This window comes from Carcharodon carcharias, chromosome 10 (assembly GCF_017639515.1).
Source record: "Carcharodon carcharias isolate sCarCar2 chromosome 10, sCarCar2.pri, whole genome shotgun sequence".
Taxonomy (NCBI): Eukaryota; Metazoa; Chordata; class Chondrichthyes; order Lamniformes; family Lamnidae; genus Carcharodon; species Carcharodon carcharias.
Genome location: NC_054476.1, coordinates 138,671,992 through 138,691,851, shown reverse-complemented (window position 1 = coordinate 138,691,851; position 19,860 = coordinate 138,671,992). Strand labels below are relative to the sequence as shown.

At 44.9% G+C, this 19,860-nt stretch overlaps 1 protein-coding gene across 2 annotated transcripts in view; it reads left to right on the top strand.

Annotated features, from left to right (window-relative positions):
• Window positions 1-19,860, top strand: part of LOC121282961 (integrin alpha-E-like) — a 312,306-nt gene that overhangs the window by 23,244 nt on the left and 269,202 nt on the right. For both annotated transcript variants that reach the window (XM_041196807.1, XM_041196806.1), the window contains exon 3: window positions 5,374-5,477. In XM_041196807.1, the coding sequence (XP_041052741.1) occupies window positions 5,374-5,477 (104 nt within the window). The remainder of the gene's footprint in view (window positions 1-5,373; window positions 5,478-19,860) is intronic.

Sequence of the window (19,860 nt, the reverse complement as noted above, 5' to 3'; positions counted from 1 at the left end):
TTAGTCAGTCCCATTCTCCCATTCTATCACCATAGCCTCCAAGTTTATTTACCTCAAATGCTCGTACAATTTTCTTTTAAAATTATTGATCACCTCCACTTTAACCACCCTCGTAGGCAGCATTTCCAGATCATTACCGCTTGTTGCATAAAAAATTCTTCCTCACATTCCCCCCTGCATCTCTTGCTCAAAATTTTAACTCTACTTCCACTATTCTTTATACAGTTCATCCATTCCCGTATCTCCACTATTAACCTCAGCCAGTGCCTTTCGTTGCCCGAGCAGGATAGGAGCTTCACTAGTTCCCTCAATGCCTTTCCCATACAGAAATTTATCCACTTGTTATTTTGAAAATAATCATTGTCAAAGTATAAGGTGTTTTGACTGAAAATCAGTGCCATATATTTGCTATTCTGTGTGGAAAAAAAAAAGCATTCCTTCAAACCTCTCATCTTGTTTGAGGCTTGCTACATTTGAAGCCATGTCCTGTACTTCCTGCACTGACAGTCCAGTGAAATAATTTATCAGTCTTGGCATCAATACAGCTAAACAAATCCAAGGCTGTATTATATCCTTCTCAGTCCTCCCTTCTCCAATGGAAATATAAATCCTTGGGCCACATTTGGCCTTATTGCTCTTCTCTAAATCATCTCCAATGTATCAATGCACTTTTGAGGGCAGTATGTTTACACACAGTATCCCAAATATGGCCTAATCAGTAATCTGTGTACAATAAGTCATTTATTTCAACTTGCAAACACGTCTGTCTTTGAGATCTGCCTTTAGATTTTTTTTTTCACTTTTTGAAAATGCCATTGCATTGTATTCAATGGATGATTTGTGATCCCAACTTTAATTTTGCACTTTTTTCTATTGCACTGCCATTTAATATGTACTTGTGTTTTGTTTCCTGTTCTAATGTGAGCTACTGCACATGTATTTAAATAGCCGTTTGTTCCCGAAGCCCTTCATCTCCCTTTCCTTCATCATCGAATTGTAGAATGACACATAAGATCATAAGGAACAGAAGCAGGAGTAGGCCATTCAGTTGATCAAGCCTGCTTCACCTTTCAATAAGATTATGGCTTAACAGCACTTTCTTGCCTCTCAGCCCCATGACCCTTGATTCCCAATCAAAAATCTGGTTAGCTCAGCCTTTAATATATTCAGTGACTCAACTTCCACTCCTCTCTGTGGAAGGAAATTCCAAAGACTAATGACTCTTTTAGAGAAGAAACTCCTCATTTCCATCTTAAATGGGAGACCTTGTATCTTTAACCTGTGCCCGCTAGTTCTTGATTCCCCCAGAAAAGGAAACATCCATCCTGTCAAGCCCCCCGAGAAACTTATAAGTTTCAAAAAGATCACCTCTCATTCTTCTCCAATGAGTGTAGGCCCAACTTGCTTAACCTTTCTTATAAGACAACCCCTTCATCCCAGGAATCAGCCTACTGAACCTTCTCTGAAATGCTTCCAATGCAAGTATGTACTTTCTTCTAAAGTAAGGAGACCAAAAAAACAGTAAACAGTAATTCAGGTGCAGTGTAGCAAGACTTCTCTACTTCTGAACTTCGTCTTCCTTGCAATAAAAGCCACTATTTCATTAGCCTTCCTAATTACTTGCTGTACCTTCCGTGATTCATGTACAAGTTCACCCAGATCCCTCTGTACTGTATCATCATGCAGTCTCTCTCCATTTAAATAATATGCTACTTTTCTATTATTCTGTTCTGTGCCAAAGTGGACACCTTCACATTTTCCCACATTATACGCCCATCTGCCAAATTTTTGCCCACTCACTTAACTAAATCCCTTTGCAAATTTGTCTCATCCTGACAACTTGCTTTGCTACCTATTTTTAATATCATCTGCAAATTTGCCTATAATACAGCCTGTCCCTTCATCCAGGTCATTAATAGAAATCATAAATAGTTGAGACCTCAGCACAGATTTATGTGGCAGTCCACTAGTTACAGATTTCCAACCTGAAAATTACCCATTTATCCCAACTCTCGTTTTCTGTTAGTTAGCCAATCCTCTGTCCATGCTAATATATCACCCCCCAACACCATAAGCTCTTGTCTTATACAGTAACCTTTTATGTGGCATCTTGTCAAATGCCTTTTGGAAGTCCAAAAACACCACTAGTTCAGTTTCCCTTTCTCCATCCTGCTTGTTATGTCCTCAAAGAACTCTAATAAATTTGTCAAGCATGATTTTCCTTTCACAAAATTATGTTGGCTCTGCCTGATTGTATTATGATTTTTTAAATGTTCTGCTACTACCTCCTTAATAATGGATTCTCGCATTTTCCCAATGATAGATATTAGACTAACTGGCCTGTAGTTTCCTGCTTTCTGTCTGCATCCTTTCTTGAATAGTTGCCTTACATTTGTGACTTTCCAAAATCTAGGGAATTTTGGAAGATTACAACCAATGCATCTACTACTTTTGCAGTCTTTTCCTTTAAGACCCGAGGATGCAGGCCATTAGGTCAAGGGGACTTGTCAACCTTAGCCCTGTTAGTTTTCCTAGTAGTTTTTCTGTAGTGATCTGGAACACACTGCCCAAAAGGATGGCAGAAGAAGATATAGTTATAAAATTCAAAAGAGAATTAGATATATTCTCAAAGGGAAAAGCAACTATAAGATCTTGGGAAAGACAAGAGTTCTGGAATTGATTGGACACAGTACAGAAGGAAATAATTTGGCCTTTGCCAACTCTTTTGTAGAGCTAGCCAATCAATCTCACACATTTTTTCTTTCCGAGGTCCTGTATTTTTTTCCCCTTGAGTATTTACCTAATTCTCTTTTGAATTTTGTGAATGTATCTTCTAACACCCTTTCAGGCAGTGCATTGCAGATCGCAACAACACGCTGGCTAAAAAAATTGCTCATGTCACCTCTGCTTAATTTCCCAATTATCTGAAATCTGTGTCCCTCTGGTTACCGACCCTTCCCTCCTACTGGAAACAAGTTATTCCTTGTTTACTTGATCATAACTGTAATGACTCGACAGAGCAGACAGATTTCAACAAGAAACAGCTAAACTTTATTACAGGAGCTTTTTAGGTGCCACATGCTCGATAAGGACTCTCGTCAGAAAGCCCCACCCTCCAGATTGCCCGCGCTTAGGGCTCACTGGTTGGATCCTTAACAAAACATCACATGACCCCGATAGACAGCAGGAGGGGCTATACCCTCAGTTCCCAAAAAAACCATCAACGATTTTAAACATCTCTGTAAGCCTCATCTTAGCCTTTTCTGTTCTATGGAGAACAATCCCAGCTCCTCTAATCTCTCTACTCAACAGAAGTTCTGCATCCCTGGTATCATTCTAGTAAGACTCTACTTCCTAAAGTGTGGTTCCCAGAATTGAACATAATACTCCAGCTGAGGCATAACCAGTGATTTATAAGATTAATGTAACGTGGAATATGAAAAGAAAACTGTGAATGCTGGAAATCTGAAATGAAGATAGAAAATACTGGAACTACTCATTAGGTCTGGCAGCATCTATGTAGAGAGAAACAGAGTCAACATTTTTTTTGGTTTTTAGTTTACATTTATCACATACATCATTAATTGGGCACATGTGTGTAATTAAGCAGCTCCTTAAGATTGCATCTTCTAATGTCCTGAGATTTTTGCAGGAGTGGGTGGCTGTTGGGAGTTGTGTAAAGCTGAACCGCTCCAGCCTGTTGGGAACAGGTTCAGCAGCATTGAAGAAGTTTTATGTGACAGAAAAAGTGGAAGTTTTGAAGAAAACCTATTACACAGCAATGGAATTTAATGACACGAAAATTTCTCTACCCTCTCCCAGCTGCCAGCTCTCCAGCTACACTGGCCAATTTGAAAAATCAGATGCTTCCACATTTTTTACACCATACAGTGATGGCAATCAGAGCAATGGCTGCTGAATCATTTCCCTGGTGTCCTGCCTCCATTCCTATCCCCTGGCTACTAATGGACTATCATTTTTGACCCTCACTAATTAACCCCTCACCTCCACCAAAATTGGAAGTTTTATCTGCCCCCCCATTGAAGAGGGTTTGCAACCCGGGAATGAACCTGTTGCCTGATTCCCGCCTTCTCAGCTAAAGCCTGGCCCATGCCTCTATTGTTAAAGCCAAAGATTTGTGTACCTACACCCCAGGTCTGTCTGTTCCTGCACCCCTTTAAAATTGTACCCTTTAGTTTATATTGACTTTCTTCATTCTTTTTACCAAAATGCACAATTTGCACTTTTCTGCATTAAACTTTATCTGCCATATGTCTGCCCATTTTATCAGTCTGTCCTTGTCCTCTTGAAATCTGTTATTATCCTCTTCACTGTTTGCTACATTTCAGAGTTTCATATAATTTGCAATCTTTGAAATTATGTCAAGGGCATTAATATGTATCAAAAAGAGCAGTAACCAACCCTGGGGAACACTACTGTATACTTCCGTCCAGCCTGAAAAACAACCATTAACTACCATGATAAGAGCAAAATACTGGATGCTAGAAATCTGAAATAAAAACAGGAAATGTAAGAAATACTCAGCAGGTTTGGTCTATGGAGAGAGAAACAGTCAAGGGGTGGAATTTAACAGCCCCGGTGCAGCGGGGGTGGGGCTAGAAAATATGGCGAGCCGTTCAAAACCCCATTGGCTTTGGCAGGAGCCGTCGGCAGGAGGGGCCATAAAAATTCTCCCAATGTTTTTTCTGTTTTTGTTTCACATTCATTACTACTCTTTGCTTTCTGCTCCGTAGACAATTTTGCATCCACACCACCGCTGTCCTTTTACTCTTGTAGGCTTTATTTCTGCCAACAAGTCTATTTATGTGGTACTTTGACAAACACCTGTTGAAAGTTTAAAAAACATTTTTTTACAGAACATGTTCTTTTTTTTAATAGTTATATAGATGAAATTTCATGCTAATGTTGAATGTTGGCAAAGCTTCTGACTGTACCACTAATGTGGGGAGTGAGTTTCACAGTCTCAGAATTCTGTATAAAAATGTTTCTTCTGCCCTTTAGCATTTTTCAGGAGAGTATTATAGACATTGTTAACTCATAGTTGCTCTTCACAGACAGCAGAATCTTGCAGTCCTCCACATACTATAATGTCTTGTAGCCTCTCCTTGCAATATCAGCATATTGCAATCTCCCCATGCAGACAATAGAATTGATCTTGGAAGAAGGCAATTCATGCAACCATTTCTTATGTAGAATGGAACACAACTGGTACAGAATATGTAGATTGTCACTGGTGAGCTCCAGTCTGTGAGTTAATTACTGACACAGTATGAGGGAATAATTGTGATTTGTTTTACCTGGAGCATGATGAAACTTGGCATCTTATTTATATATATGTATTTTTGTTATTAGGATATTGGTCAGTTCTCCCCTGTATACCAGTGACAACAGACACTATGGGAAAATAGAGAACTGCAATCCAAAAACAAAGTTATGTGAACATATCATTCTCAAAGGTAATCCCTATCAGAACAAGTTTACAGTTTGCTGTTATTAAATTATATGTTTAGGATTTTTAGAATGGTTTTAAAAGTTTATTTGTGTTGCAAGTCCTTTGTGAGTCTCAAGAGTACACCAACAACTTGGATTAACATAGTTCTCATGGACTTGAAAATTTCTGAGCATTTACAATTAAGATTCTGAGCATGTGGACAGTGGAGGGAGATGTGAGGGGAGATTGTGGAAGAGTAGTAATGTCACTGGACTAGTAATCCAAAGGCCTGGGCTAATGCTCTTGGGGTGGGGGTAGGCAGGAGACACAGGTTTAAATCCCACCACGGCAGCTAGTGGAACTTGAATTTGATTAATAAAATCTAGAATTGAAAGCTAGGGTGAAATCTTGTTTGAGGCGTCAGTGGGTCTTGCCTAGCTGGAGAGCTAGGGAGAGACCCACGCTGTCTCTTTTCTGGGAATGTCTGCTGAACCACAAGTCAATCAGGCAGTGGCGAGGCCACTGGCTGGCCTTCCCTTGTATTAACCAAACAGAGGTTGGCGGCTCTTGTGCTCAGCAGCACCACAGGGGAGACTGTGGCTGTTGTTGGAAGGACAGGCACTGTCCCAGGATCATGGAATGACCCAGGCCACAGGTAAGGAATGTTGTGGGGCTGGAGCGGGGGTGGGGGTGGGTTACAGGATGAGGGTTGCGGAGAGAGGGGTGAATGAGGGTGGGCAGCAAGGGCAGGGGCTTGACTTTCAGCAAGCCCCTCTATTCCCAATGTCGAGTCCCTCCATCAGGTACTGAGTGTCTTTGATTGAGGGACCCCCCCCCCCCCCACCCACCACCTTCGCCACAACACTCTCCCCACCATAGGCGACAAGCAGCCTGCGCAGGTTTACCTGTCCCGCATGCCGGATGGTGACAGGCCAGCCTACAGCTGGGTTAATGCCAGTGGCAGTGAGATAAGGCCTTAAATAGTCATTAATTGGCCACTTAGGGGTCACAACCGATGACATGGTGTGAAGGTTGCCCATGGGCCTTCTCATCCAGAACTTAATTCGGGAGGCGGGAAGACAGTGGGGTCCCGGTACACCAGCATCCCGCCTAATTACATGCCCTTCCTGCCTCCAAGCTCACCGCCAGTGATAGCACAAGATTCCGCCCTAGGGCAGGATCGTCCCAGAGTTGCACAAAGTGTGGTAGCGGGCAGGAAAATGTCGTTTCATCTGCCAGCCACAATGACGGGTTTTCACGCTGTATCATCCCATTCCTGCCACATTAATTATGCAGCCACAGGAAACATGCTGTCTCACTGGCAGACAGCCTCCGACTTACGCGCCACGCCGTTACCTCACCACTCCCTCACGCAGGGCGCCATACTTAAACTGCAGCCGCGTGTGCACTTCTCAATTCTTGCAGCCCAGGACTGCTTTGGTGAAGACAGGGCCCCAAAAGCCAAGAAGAATGCATCTCCCCACAACCCCCCCCGCCCCCACCACCACCACCATTTCAGCGATCCATTCCCGGGATGCCTTCTGGATATCGTGGAGGCACGCCGGGATGTCCTCTATCCCCGGTCTGGCTGCAGGAGGCACATCAATGTCACCACTCCATCTTGGGAGGCAGTGGCAGAGATGGTCAGTGCTAATGCGACACACAAAAGGTCGACCATCCAGTGCAGAAAACATGAATAAACTCATCTGTGCCGTCAAGATAAGGCAACCATCCTATCACTCTAAACTCACACACTCACAAGGCCATTACACATTCACTGGCATCTCACTCACTACCAGCTCAAGGGACATCACCACACACTCTCTCACACACACCCTCACATGTCCATCTGGTCTCATCTCCTCTGGAGACTGCCTCCTCAGCCCTCACCATCTTGAGGCCACTTGCACAGATCAACACGTGCCCCGCACACACCCTGGAATACCTCCCTTCCCCAGTACATCCCTCACCCTGCAGCCTCTTCCCTTGCCTGAGGCCACTCCTCCACCTTCCCCAAGCAAGCCCTAGCCCTGCAGCCGTTGAAAAGCCACCCCTGCCTTATGGCTGGTCTGGTAGTTAGAGACCTGCCCCGTGAGCCCCCCTAAAAGTGATGTGGCGCTGCCTGTGAAGCCTGTTGCTGATGACTGTAAATGCTGCCCAAAGAAAGGTCGGCAAATCAACCTCGAAGTCCTGAGCGAAGTGCAGCTTGCCAGGTGCACGTCGCTTATGTACAGTTGTGAAACACATCGGTGCCTGGATGATCCAGCATTGGGGGAATGATTCAGGCGAGCAGGACTTATAATGAGATGCTAAAGTATCGAAATTAGGTTCCTGATGTGTGGCGGCAGGAAATGCGGCCTGCCATTGACGGATGGAGCAGACAATCACAAACTGCTTTCATGATGGCGCGAAACTGATTTTTCGCCTCCTCGTCATATCGTAACCCCTGCCTGCAATGACACCTGACATCAATGGGGCTGGAAAATTCCAGCCTTTGTCTCAGAAATAGTGTCATGAAGCTAACATCAATTGTTGTAAAAACCCATATGGTTCACTAATGTCCTTTAGGGAAGGGAACCTGCCTTTCTTACACTGCCTGGCCTATATGTGACATCAGACCCACAACAATGTAGTTGGCTCTCTGAAATGGCCTAGCAAGCCACTCAGTTCAAGGACAAATAGGGATGGGCAACAACTGTTGGCCTTGCCAGTGATGCCCACGTCCCATCAAAGAATAAAAAATACTAGCTACATAAGGTATTAGGGCTAGCAGTATTCATCCACCTACAGTGGGATAACTATATTAGTTTAAAAAAGAGGTTTGCTTTATGCTGTTGAAATCCAAATTTTTTCCTGATTCTCTGTTTTCATTGTGAACATAACTGTGGAACAGTTGGGACTTTTTGTAATGTATGTTATTATGTGATGCAGTTTTTGCATCGTCTGAAATATTAAAATATTTTTCCTAACACTAAAAAGAAGAACAGAAGTACAGTATTGGTCTCCTTATTTAAGGAAGGATGTAAATGTCTTGGAAGAAGTTCATTGAAGGTTTACTAAACTAATACCTGGATTGGGCAGGTTGTCTTATGAGGAAAGATTGGACAGGCGAGACTTATATCCACTGTAGTTTAGGAGAGTAAGAGAGACTTGATTGAAATATATAAGATCCTGAGGGGTCTTGACAGGATCAATGTGGAGAGGATGTCTTGTGGGAGAATCTAGTGCCATGGGCCACTGTTTAAAAATAAAGGGTTGCTCAATTAGGACAGAGATGAGGAGAGATTTTTTCTCTCAGAAGCTTGTCAGTCTTTAGAATTTTCTTCGGTAGAGTGTTGAACGAATACTTCACATCTGTCTTCACCCAAGAGAATGAGGATGAAGGTATGGAATTCAGGGAGAGAGACTGCGAGGTTCTTGAGCAAATTGATACACGGAGTGACAAGCTATTGGAGGTGTTGGCAGGCTTAAAAGTGGACAAATCTCCAAGTCCGGATGATTTGTGTCCCAGACTGCTGAGGGAGGCAAGGGAGCAGATCGCAGGGGCTTTGACCCAAATCTTTAATTACTCTCTGGCCATGGGGGAGGTGCCAGAGGACTGGAGAACAGCTAATGTGGTTCCGCTATTTATGAAGGATTGTAGAGATAAGCCAGGGAACTACAGGCCAGTGAGCCTCATGTCAGTGCTAGGGAAACAATTGGAGAAAACTCTGAAGGAGAGAATCTATCTCCACTTGGAGAGGCAAGGTTTGATCATGGATAGGCAGCATGGCTTTGTCAGAGGGAGGTCATGCCTAACAAATTTGATTGAATTTTTTGAGGTGACCAGGTGTGTAGATGAGGATAGTGCAGTTCATGTGGTTTATATGGATTTCAGCAAAGCCTTTGACAAGGTCCCACATGGAGACTTATAAAGAAGGCAAATGCACATGGAATACAGAGTAATTTGATAAGGTGGATTCAAAATTGGCTTAGTTGTAGGAGACAGAGGGTGATGGCAGAAGACTGCTTCAGTGACTGGAAGCCAGTGTCCAGTGGCATAACACAGGGATCTGTGCTGGGTCCCCTATTATTTGTCATTTTTATAAACGACATGGATGACTACCCTATGTGGGGGTAGGATTAGTAAGTTTGCGGATTACACAAAGATTGGCTGGGTGGTTAACAGTGAGGTTGAATGTCTTGGGCTACAGGAAGATATAGACGGGATGGTCAAATGGGTAGATAATGGGCAGATGGAATTTAACCCTGAAAAGTGTGAGGTGATACACTTTGGAAGGAGTAATTTGACAAGGAAGTATTCAATGAACGGCAAGACACTAGGAGGTTCTGAGGAACAAAGAGACCTTGGCATGTGTGTCCATAGATCTCTGAAGGCAGAGGGGCATGTTAGTGGGGTGGTGAAAAAGGCATATATGAGACACTTGCCTTTATCAATCGAGGCATAGATTACAAAAGTAGGGAGGTCATGTTGGCGTTGTATAGAACCCTGGTGAGGCCACAGCTGGAGTACTGTGTGCAGTTCTGGTCACCACATTATAGGATGGATGTGATTGTACTGGAGGGGGTGTAGAGGAGATTCACCAAGATGTGGCCTGGGATGAAACATTTAAGTTATGAAGAGAGGTTGGATAGACTTGGGTTGTTTTCGTTGGAGCAGAGAAGACTGAGGGACAACCTGATCGAGGTGTAGAAGATTTTGAGGGACATGGACAGGGTGAATAGGGAAGGGTCAGTCACGAGGGGACATAAATTCAAGGTGAGGGCAGGAGGTTTAGGGGGATGTGAGGAAAAACCTTTTTTACCCAGAGGGTGGTGACAGTCTGGAATGCGCTCCCTGGGGGGCGTGGTGGAGGTGGGTTACCTCACATCCTTTAAGAAGTACCTGGATGAGCACTTGGCACGTCATAACATTCAATGCTATGGGTCAAGTGCTGGTAAATGGGATTAGGTGTGTAGGTCAGGTGTTTCTCATGTGTCAGTGCAGACTCGATGGGCCAAAGGGCCTCTCCTGCACTGTGTGATTCTCTGATTCTGTGAAAAGGTGATAGAAGCAGTGTCTTTGAATATTTTTAAGGCACAAGTAGATAGATTCTTAATAGGCAAGAGGGTCAAAGGTTATCGGGAGTTGGTGAGGATGTGGAGTTGAGGTTACAATCAGATCAGTCATGATCAATTGAATGGGCGCAGCCAGCTCGAGGGACTGAGTATTTTCATGAAATGTAGAGGCAAGAATGGGAAGCTGAAAAGACTGTAGGTAGAAGATTTTTGAGGGTAGGGAGAAATGGTGCTCGGCAGAGGAAACTGGGCAGGGAATTTCAGAGAGCAGAAATGCATTGGATGAATGAACAACTACCAGTGTTGGATTACAGATTAAATAGAAATCGTGTTTTAGAGGATCTGAGTTTCCTGCAGGGATGTAGGACAGGACATATTCATCAAGGTGGAGTAGCCAAGGTATGGAGAGATTTGAAAACAAGGCGTAGTTTGAAATTTGCACTTGAGGACAAGGGAAGCCATTAGAACTTAGGGCGAGGGTAGCATTGGAGGGCCTGATGGAAAGGCATCGTGTGGCAAGATGGAAGAGCATTTGAAGGTTCGGTGGAAGGCTATTGTGGGGCTGAAATGGAAGGGCATTGCAGGGGCTAATAGAAGGACGTTGGAAGATCTAGCGGAAGGGCACTAAGGGATTTGCTGAGGGGCATTTGGGGGCCTGATAGAAAGGACATTGGAAAATAAAGCTTGAAAGTGATGAAACCACTTACTTAAATTTTTAAAAATTAATTAAGATGATGTGAGCACAGCTGGCTGGGTCAGCATTTATTGCCCATCCCTAATTGCCCTTGAGAAGAGGATGGTGAGCTACATCCTTGAACTGCTGCAGTCCCTGTGGTGTAGTACACCCACGGTGCTGTTTAGGGAGGGAGTTCCGGGAATTTGACCCAGCGACAGTGAAGGAATAGCGATATATTTCCAAGTCTGGATGGTGTGTGGCTTGGAGGAGAACTTCCAGGCGGTGGTGTTCCCATGGGCAGAATTTTCCAAGCCCATTGGCAACGGGTGTGTTTGGTGGCATGAGCAGACAATATGGCGAGAAGACCAAAAATTGGTTTCACAATGTCATGAAACTAGTTTGCAATCATCCGCTCTGCCCGTCAATGGCAGGCCGCATTTCCCACCGTCGGATATCGAAAACTTCATTGTAATACATCTGCATATCATTAAAGCCCAGTTTGCTGGAATCATCCCCCCCACATTGGATCATCCGAGCACGTTGGCTTGATTGCACGCCGATGTGTTTCACAACAGCATATATAAGGTGTGCACTTAAAGTCTGCACTGGAGTGCTGTGTTTGGCTACAGTAGAGTGCTTCACTTGGAATTTGGTGACTGAGGGAGTTAAAAGGTTAAATTCTATCTAAAGTCTTTCATTTAGCAATTTACTAAAAGTTGCTGTTAGGGTTGGAAGAAGGTGAGTTTTCGTCCAGCCTTAAGACAAGGCTCATACAGGATCAGTTTGCAGCTGAAACTAGTTAATTAGATAACTGGATTAATCAGGCTTTCAGTGGCTAGGTTCAGAGAGTATAAAAGTAGGCTATCTTATAGTGCTGAGTTTGTCTGCAGTAGAGCACTTAAGTTGGAGTTTGGTGACTGAGGGAGTTTAATGGGAAGGGAGAAAGTGCTCCTTTCCTTTTCTACCTTTCCTCAGAAAGAATAGCGGCAGTCTTGGTAATAGGCCCTGGTGAGTAAATTAGAAAAGCGTAATATTTTTAAATAAGTTGCTATACTTGGATTTAACTGAGAAGCACCAGGAATAATGGAAATTTAGGGCCAATAGAATAGGGTAATATAAATAATCCAAAGTAGATTAAAGTTAACATAAGGGAAGTAGAGACATGGCAAGGCAGCTCAGTTGAGTGGAATGCATGTCATGTAATATGTGTGAAGCCATGGATGCTACCGGTGTCCCAGGTGACCACACGTGCAGGAAGTGCTGCGAGCTTCAGAAAATTGAGCTCTGGGTTTCAGAGCTCGAGTGGTGGCTGGAGTCACTGTGGTGCACCTGTGAGGTTAAGAGCTACGTGGATAGCACATTCAGAGAGGTGATCACACCACAGCTTAAGGGCTTGGAGACAGAGGGAATACGTGACCGCCAGGCAGTCTAAGTGAGGTAGGTAGATAGTGCAGGAGTCCCGTAGGGTCCTGCTCACAAATTGCTTTTTGTTTTGGAAGCTGGTGAGGGCACTGGTTCCTCAGGAGAGTGCAGTCAGAGCGGCTCAGCTGCACAAGAGGGGAGGAAGAAGAAAGGAAGAGAAATAGTGATCGGGAATTCATTGGTTAGGGGAACAGACAGGTGTTTCTGTGGCCGTAGACATGACTCCAGGATGGTATGTTGCCTCCCTGGTGCCAGGGCCAAGGATGTCATAGAGCAGCTCCAGGACATTCTTCTGAGGGAAGGTGATCAGCCAGAGGTCATGATCCACATTGGTAACAATGGCTTAGATAGGAAGGGGGATGTGGTCCTGCAATCCAAATTTAGGGAGCTTTGTAGAAAATTAGCAACCAGGACCTCTAAAGTAATAATCTCTGGATTACTCCCAGTGCCACGTGCAAGTGAATACAGAAATAGGAAGTTAAGACAGATGAATGCGTGGCTGGAAATATGGCGCAGGAGGGAGGGCTTTAGATTCCTGGGACGCTGGGACTGGCTTCTGGGGAGACAGCACCTGTACAAGCCAGACAGGTTGCATCTAAACAGAGCCGGGACTGAGTTCCTTGTGGATGTTTTGCAGGTGCTTTTGGGAAGGGTTTAATCTAACTCAGCAGAGGTTCTGGGCGCCACACTATAGAAAGGATGTGAACGCATTGAAGAGAGTGCAGAAGAGGTTTATGAGAATGGTTCCCAGGATGAGACACTCAGTTATGAGGAAAGATTGGAGAAGTTGGGACTGTTTTCCTTTGAGAGGAGAAGGCTGAGAGGAGACTTGATAGAAGTTTTCAAAATCGTGAGGAGTCCGGACAGAGTAGATAGGGTGAAACTGTTCTTGCTCATAAACGGATCAAGAACCAGTTTTCAAGTGTTTTGCAAAAGAAGCAAATGAGAGGTTAGAAAAAACTTTTTGACACAGTGAGTAGTTAGGGTTTGGAATGCAGTTTCTGGAAGTGTGGTGGAGGCAGGTTCAAATGGAGCATTCAAGAGGGCATTGGATGATTATCCAAACAGAAACAATGTGTGGGGTTATTGGGAAAAGGCAGGAGATTGACACTAAGTTAAAATGCTCAGAGAGCTGGAGCAGACATGATGGGCTGAATGGCCTTCTTCTATACCATAACAATTCTGTGATTCTGTGACTTGGCGGGCTGCATTTTGAGGGGAACTCAGAGCTGAGTGCAGTGTAACATTGCGCACGTTTGTGAGCGTCACCTGTTGGACTTCAAGGTTGAGGTGCTGCGCATTCAGGTGAGGGCAGGTCGCTTTTTCCTGGCTGGCGTAGAGTGCTGTGCTAGGGCAAAGGCTACCCTGCATTTGAGGTGACTTGGTGGGGATGGGGGTGCAAGGGCTGCACTGTGATCGAGGTGACTTAGGCGAGCAAGGGCTGCACTACGATTGAAGGTAGTGCAGAAGTGTGTGCGGGGTCAGGGGGACAACAGAAGCCACGCATTAGGGAAACCTTGTATAAAGTGACCATCCTCTGTAACAAGACAGTTCAGATGTAGCCACATTGACATGCTTGGAGTCGGGCCTCCAGCTTATCAGGCCACTCAAGCAACATAGAGGCCTGAAAGTTCCACCAAGTGCCCCAGAGCCTTTCACCCCTTGGGCACAGATTGCAAACTGACAAGCTTCAGAACAATTGCACGACAGGGCATGTTGCACAATCTCCTTGCGAAAGCTGGCCATGGAGCAGTCAGTGACGGAGGCGCTCACAGCCCCTTGCAATGTCAACATTCAGGTTTGGATCAGTTTCCCCCATGGCTCAAGCTAACAGTGCAGCCTTGCGGATTAGGAGAATGCCTGCCACTGAGCTGAGAGCACAGCATGCAGTCCATTGTGAGAAGCTGCCGCATATCAGTCAGGTGGAGTGGGACGGAGGAAGGTGGGGTTTCGAGCAGCCATGCAGCGCACTCTGGTCATCGAAGTGGTGGCCAGCACTCTCCAGGATACGTGAATGGGTCTTCAGACTTAATCAAGAGAGGTCCTCAGAACATGTAAGCTAACCCACGCGTTTCTCTCTTTACATACGAACATATGAACAAGGAACAGGAGTAGGCCATTCGGCCCATCAAGCCTGCTCTGCCATTTAATAAGACCTTGGCTGATCTGATAGTAACCTCAAATCTGCATCCCGCTTACCCCCGAAAGTCTATCACCCCCTTGCTTACCAAGAACCTATCCACCTCCGCCTTAAAAATATTCAAAGACTCTTCCACTGCCTTGTCAGGAAGAGAGTTCCAAAGATAGATCGGTTGGAGACTTGGGCGGAGAAATGGCAGATGGAGTTTAATCCAGACAAATGCAAGATAATGCATTTTGGAAGGTCTAACACAGGCAGGAATTATACAGTAAATGGCAGAACCCTTAAGTGCATCGACGGGCAGAGGGATCTGGATGTACAGGTCCACAGGTCACTGAAAGTGGCAACGCAGGTGGATAAGGTAGTCAAGAAGGTATATGGCATGCTTGCCTTCATTGGCAGGGGTATTGAGTATAAAAGTTGGGAAGTCATCCTGCAGCTGTAGAGAACCTTGGTTAGGCCACACTTGGAATATTGCGTGCATTTCTGGTCTCTATATTACCAGAAGGATATGGAGGCGTTGGAGAGGGTGCAGAGGAGGTTTACCAGGATGCTGCCTGGTCTGGAGGTTATTAGCTATGAGGAAAGGTTGGAGAAATTTGGATTGTTCTCACTAGAGCGACGGAGATTGAGGGGCGACTTGATAGAAGTTTACAAAATTATGAGTGGCATGGACAGAGTAGATAGTCAGAAGCTTTTTCCCAGGGTGGCAGAGTCAATTACCAGGGGACATAGCTTTAAGGTGAGAGGAGAAAACTATAGAGGAGATGTGCGGGGCAAGTTTTTTACGCAGAGGGTAGTGAGTGTCTGGAATTCGCTACCAGAGGAGGTGGTGGAAGCAGGTACGATAGTGGTGTTTAAGAGGCAGCTTGACAAATATATGAATAGGATGGGAATAGAGGACCCTGGAAGTGCAAAATGTTTTAGTTGACGGGCAATATGATTGGCACAGGCTTGAAGGGCCGAAGGGCCTGTTCCTGTGCTGTACTTTTCTTTGTTCTTTATTCACAACCCTCATCTGCATTTTAAATGGGCGACCCCTTAGTTTTAAAGAGTGACCCCTAGCTCTAGATTCTCCCACAAGAGGAAACATCTTCTCCACATCCACCCTGTCAAGTCCCCTCAAGATCTTGTATGTTTCAATCAAGTCACCTCTTACTCTTCTAAATTCCACCAGATACAAGCTTAATGTGTCCCACCTTTCCACATAAGACAACACACCCATTCCAGGTATTAGTCTGGTAAACCTTCTCTGAACTGTTTCCAACACATTTACATCTTCCTTAAATAAGGTGACCAATAATGAACACAGTATCCCAGATGTGATCTCACTAGTGTTCTGTATAACTGAAGCAAAACCTCCCTACTTTTGTATTCAATTTCCTTCACAATTATAAATGATAACATTCTATTAGCTTTCCTAATTACTTGCTGTACCTGCATGCTAGCCTTTTGCAATTCATGCAGTAAGACACACAGATCCCTCTGTATTTCAAAGCTCTGCAATTTCTCACCATTTAGATAATGGGTCTCTCTTTTATTCTTCCTGCCAAATTGGACAATTTTACATTTTCTTACATTATTACTCCATCTGCCAGATCTTTGCCCACTCACTTAACCTATCTATATCTGTTTGTAGCCTCCCTATGTCTTCTTTATAACTTACTTTCCTACCTATCTTTGTGTCATCAGCAAATTTGGCAACAATCCCATCCATCCTTTCATCCAAGTCATTTATATGAATTCTGAACAGTTAAGGTCCCAGCATTGATCCCTGTGGCACATCATTCATTGCATCTTGCCAACCAGCAAAAGACCCATTTATGCCTACTCTCTGCTTCCTGTTAGCCAGCCAATCTTCTATCCATGCCAATATGTTACCCTCAATATCATGAGCTTTTATTTTCCGCAATAACCTTTGATGTGGCGTTTTATCAAATGCCTTCTGGAAATCTAAGTACAGTACATCTACCTGTTCTCCTTTATCCACAGCACGTTACTTCCTCAAAGAACTCCAATAAGTTGGTTAAGCATGATTTCTCTTTCACAAAATCATGTTGACTCTGCCTGATTATCTTGAACTTATCCAAGTGCCCTGCTATAGCTTCTTTAATAATAGTCTCTAACATTTTCCCTATGACAGATGTTAAGCTAACTGGCCTGTGGTTTCCCACTTTGTCTCCCTCCCTTTTTGAATAAGGGAGTTATATTTGCTATCTTCCCCTGAATTTAGGGAGTTTCAGAAAATTAAAACCAATGCAGCAACTAACTCACTAAACACTTCCTTTAAGACCCTAGGATTAAGTCCATCAGGATCCAGGCACTTGTCAGCCCACAGCTCCAACAATTTACTCAGTACCACTTCTCTGGTGATTGTAATTTTCCTGAGTTCCACCCTCCCTTTCATTTCCTGATTTATAGTTGCTTCTGGGATAAGACCATAAGAATAGGAGCAGAAGTAGGTCATTTGGCCTATCAAATCCGCTCCGCCATTCAATGAAATCATGGCTGATTTGATAATCCCCAACTTTACTTCCCTGCCTTTTTCCCATAACCCTTGGTACCGTTACTGATTAAAAATCTGTCTATCTCAGCCTTGGATATACTTAATGACCCAGCCTCTAAGCCCTCTGCAGTAAAGAATTCCACAGATTCACTACCCTCTGAGAGAAAAAAATTCTCCTCATCTCTGTCTTAAATGGGTGACCCTTTATTCTGAGATTATGCCCTCTGGTCCTAGGCTCTCCCACAAGGGGAAACAACCTCTCAGCATCAACCCTGTCAAGCCCCCTACCAATCTTCTATGTTTCAATAAGGTTGCTTCTTATTCTTCTAAAGCCCAATGAATACAGGCCCAACTAACTCAACATGTGACATTGGCTGTCTCAGTTTCTCTGCTCCTCTTGCCCACTCTAACCTGTCTCCTTCTGAACTTGCTGCACTCCATTCTCTTAAGTCAAAACCTGAGTTTGTTATCAAACTAGCCAACAAGGGTGGTGCTATTGTTGTCTGGCGCACTGACCTCTACCTTGCAGAGGCTGGGCGCCAGTTCTCAGACACTTCTGCCTATCTCCCCCTGGATCATGACCCCACCACCAAACATTAAGCCATTGTTTCCAGGACTGGCATTGAACTAATCTCCTCTGGAGATCTTCCCCTTCATAGTTTCCAACCTCATAGTCTCCCAGCCCCGGACAGCCTGCTTCTACCTCCTCCCCAAAATCCACAAACAGGACTGTCACAGTAGACCAATCATATCAGCATGTTCCTGCCCCACAGAACTCATTTCTTCCTATCTTGAATCCATTCTCCCTCCCCTTGTCCAGTCTCTTCCCATCTCCATCCGCGATTCCTCTGATGCCCCATGTCATATTAACAGTTCCCTGGCCCTAACTGCCTCCTCTTCACCATGGACGTCCAATCCTTCTACACCTTCATCCCCCACCAAGACGGAATGAGGGCTCTCTGCTTCTTCCTTGAGCAGAGACCTAAACAATTCCCAACCACCACCACTCCTCAGTCTGGCTGAACTTGTTCTCTCACTGAACAATTTCTCCTTAAACTTGTCTCACTTCCTCCAAATAAAAGGTATGGCTATTGATGCCTGCATTGGCCCCAGGTATACCTGTCTCTTTTAGGGTATGCAGAACATTCCTTGTTCCAGTTCTACTCAGGCCCTCTCCCACAACTCTTTTCTCGGTACATTGATGACTGTTTCAGTGGCGCTTCATGCTCTCGTCTGGACCTGGAAAAATTTATCAGTTGTGCTAGTTAATTAAATGACTATTTCCTTAAATTTAAGTCCTGCTCTACTCACTGAAGTCTCGCTCTTTCCAGCCCCGCTCTGCTCACTGAAGTCTCGCCCTTCCAGCCCTGCTCTGCTCACTGAAGTATCCCCTTAAATGTTTGCCATTGCATCTCCATTGACCTATCTCTTAACCTAATTTGCCAGTTCACTTTAGCCAGCTCCACTTTCATGCCCCCATAATTGCCCTTATTTAAGTTTACAAACATAGTCTTGGACCAACTCCTCTCACCCTCAAATTGAATGTAAGATTCAATCATATGGTCGCTGCTAACTAGGGGAGGGTGGTATGGTGGCGCGGTGATTGAGCCTGCTGCCTCACAGCTCCAGATACCCAGGTTCGGTCCTGACCTGACCTGACCTGGGGTGTTTGTCTGTGTGGAGTTTGCACGTTCTGTGTCTGCCTGGTTTTCCTCCCACTGCCCAAAGATGTGCTGATTAGGTGGATTGGCTGTGGTAAATTGCCGCTTAGTTTGTATGTGCGTATGAATGTGCGCCCTGTGATGGACTAGCATCCCGTCCTGGGTGCACACTGTCTACTGTCATGGCTCTGAATCCCTGTGACCCTGAATTGGGTGCAGTGGCTCTGGAAAAGTGAGTGAGTGCTACCGAGGGGCAGCACTATGAGATCATTAATTGATTCCATCTCATTGCACAATACCAGGTCCAGTATAACCTGCTCTCTGGTTGGCTCCAGAGCATGCTGTTCTAAGAAATTATCCTGGAAATACTCTATGAACTCCTCATTTAGGCTACCTTTGCCCATCTGACTTCTCCAGGAGGAGTACATCAGGAGCATGGAGCCTGGCGAACCAGCTGCATGCCTCGTGGCTTACAGAGAGTGGAGACAAAGAAGAGAGCGACAAAGGTGTGCCTGGCTGGGAAGAAGGAGGAGCGGCACTCTCAGGAAGAAGGGGTGGCTGGGGCTCCCGCACATGCCTATGAAGAGCCACAGTGAGCCAACGCTGGTCGACGCCTAGCTAGACCCAGGGTCTATAGATGCTGTCTTTCATTCCTGCAGATGACTGAGAACCAGTGTTGCCAAAGACTGCGCATGGCTAGGGAACTGGTCGGTCACATCTGCCACCTGCTGCGGGATTTGTCATCACGGGGACATGGAGGGTGTCCACTGGCTGCGGCTGTGAAATTGACCACAGTGCTCAATTTTTACATGAGTGGTTCCTTTCAGGGCTCCATACGTGATCTCATAGGATTCATAGACTCATAAGCATTCACAGTTCATCGTGTCCAACTGGTCAACAAAGATGTGACTGTACTAGCCCCATTTTTCAGTGCTTGGCCCATAG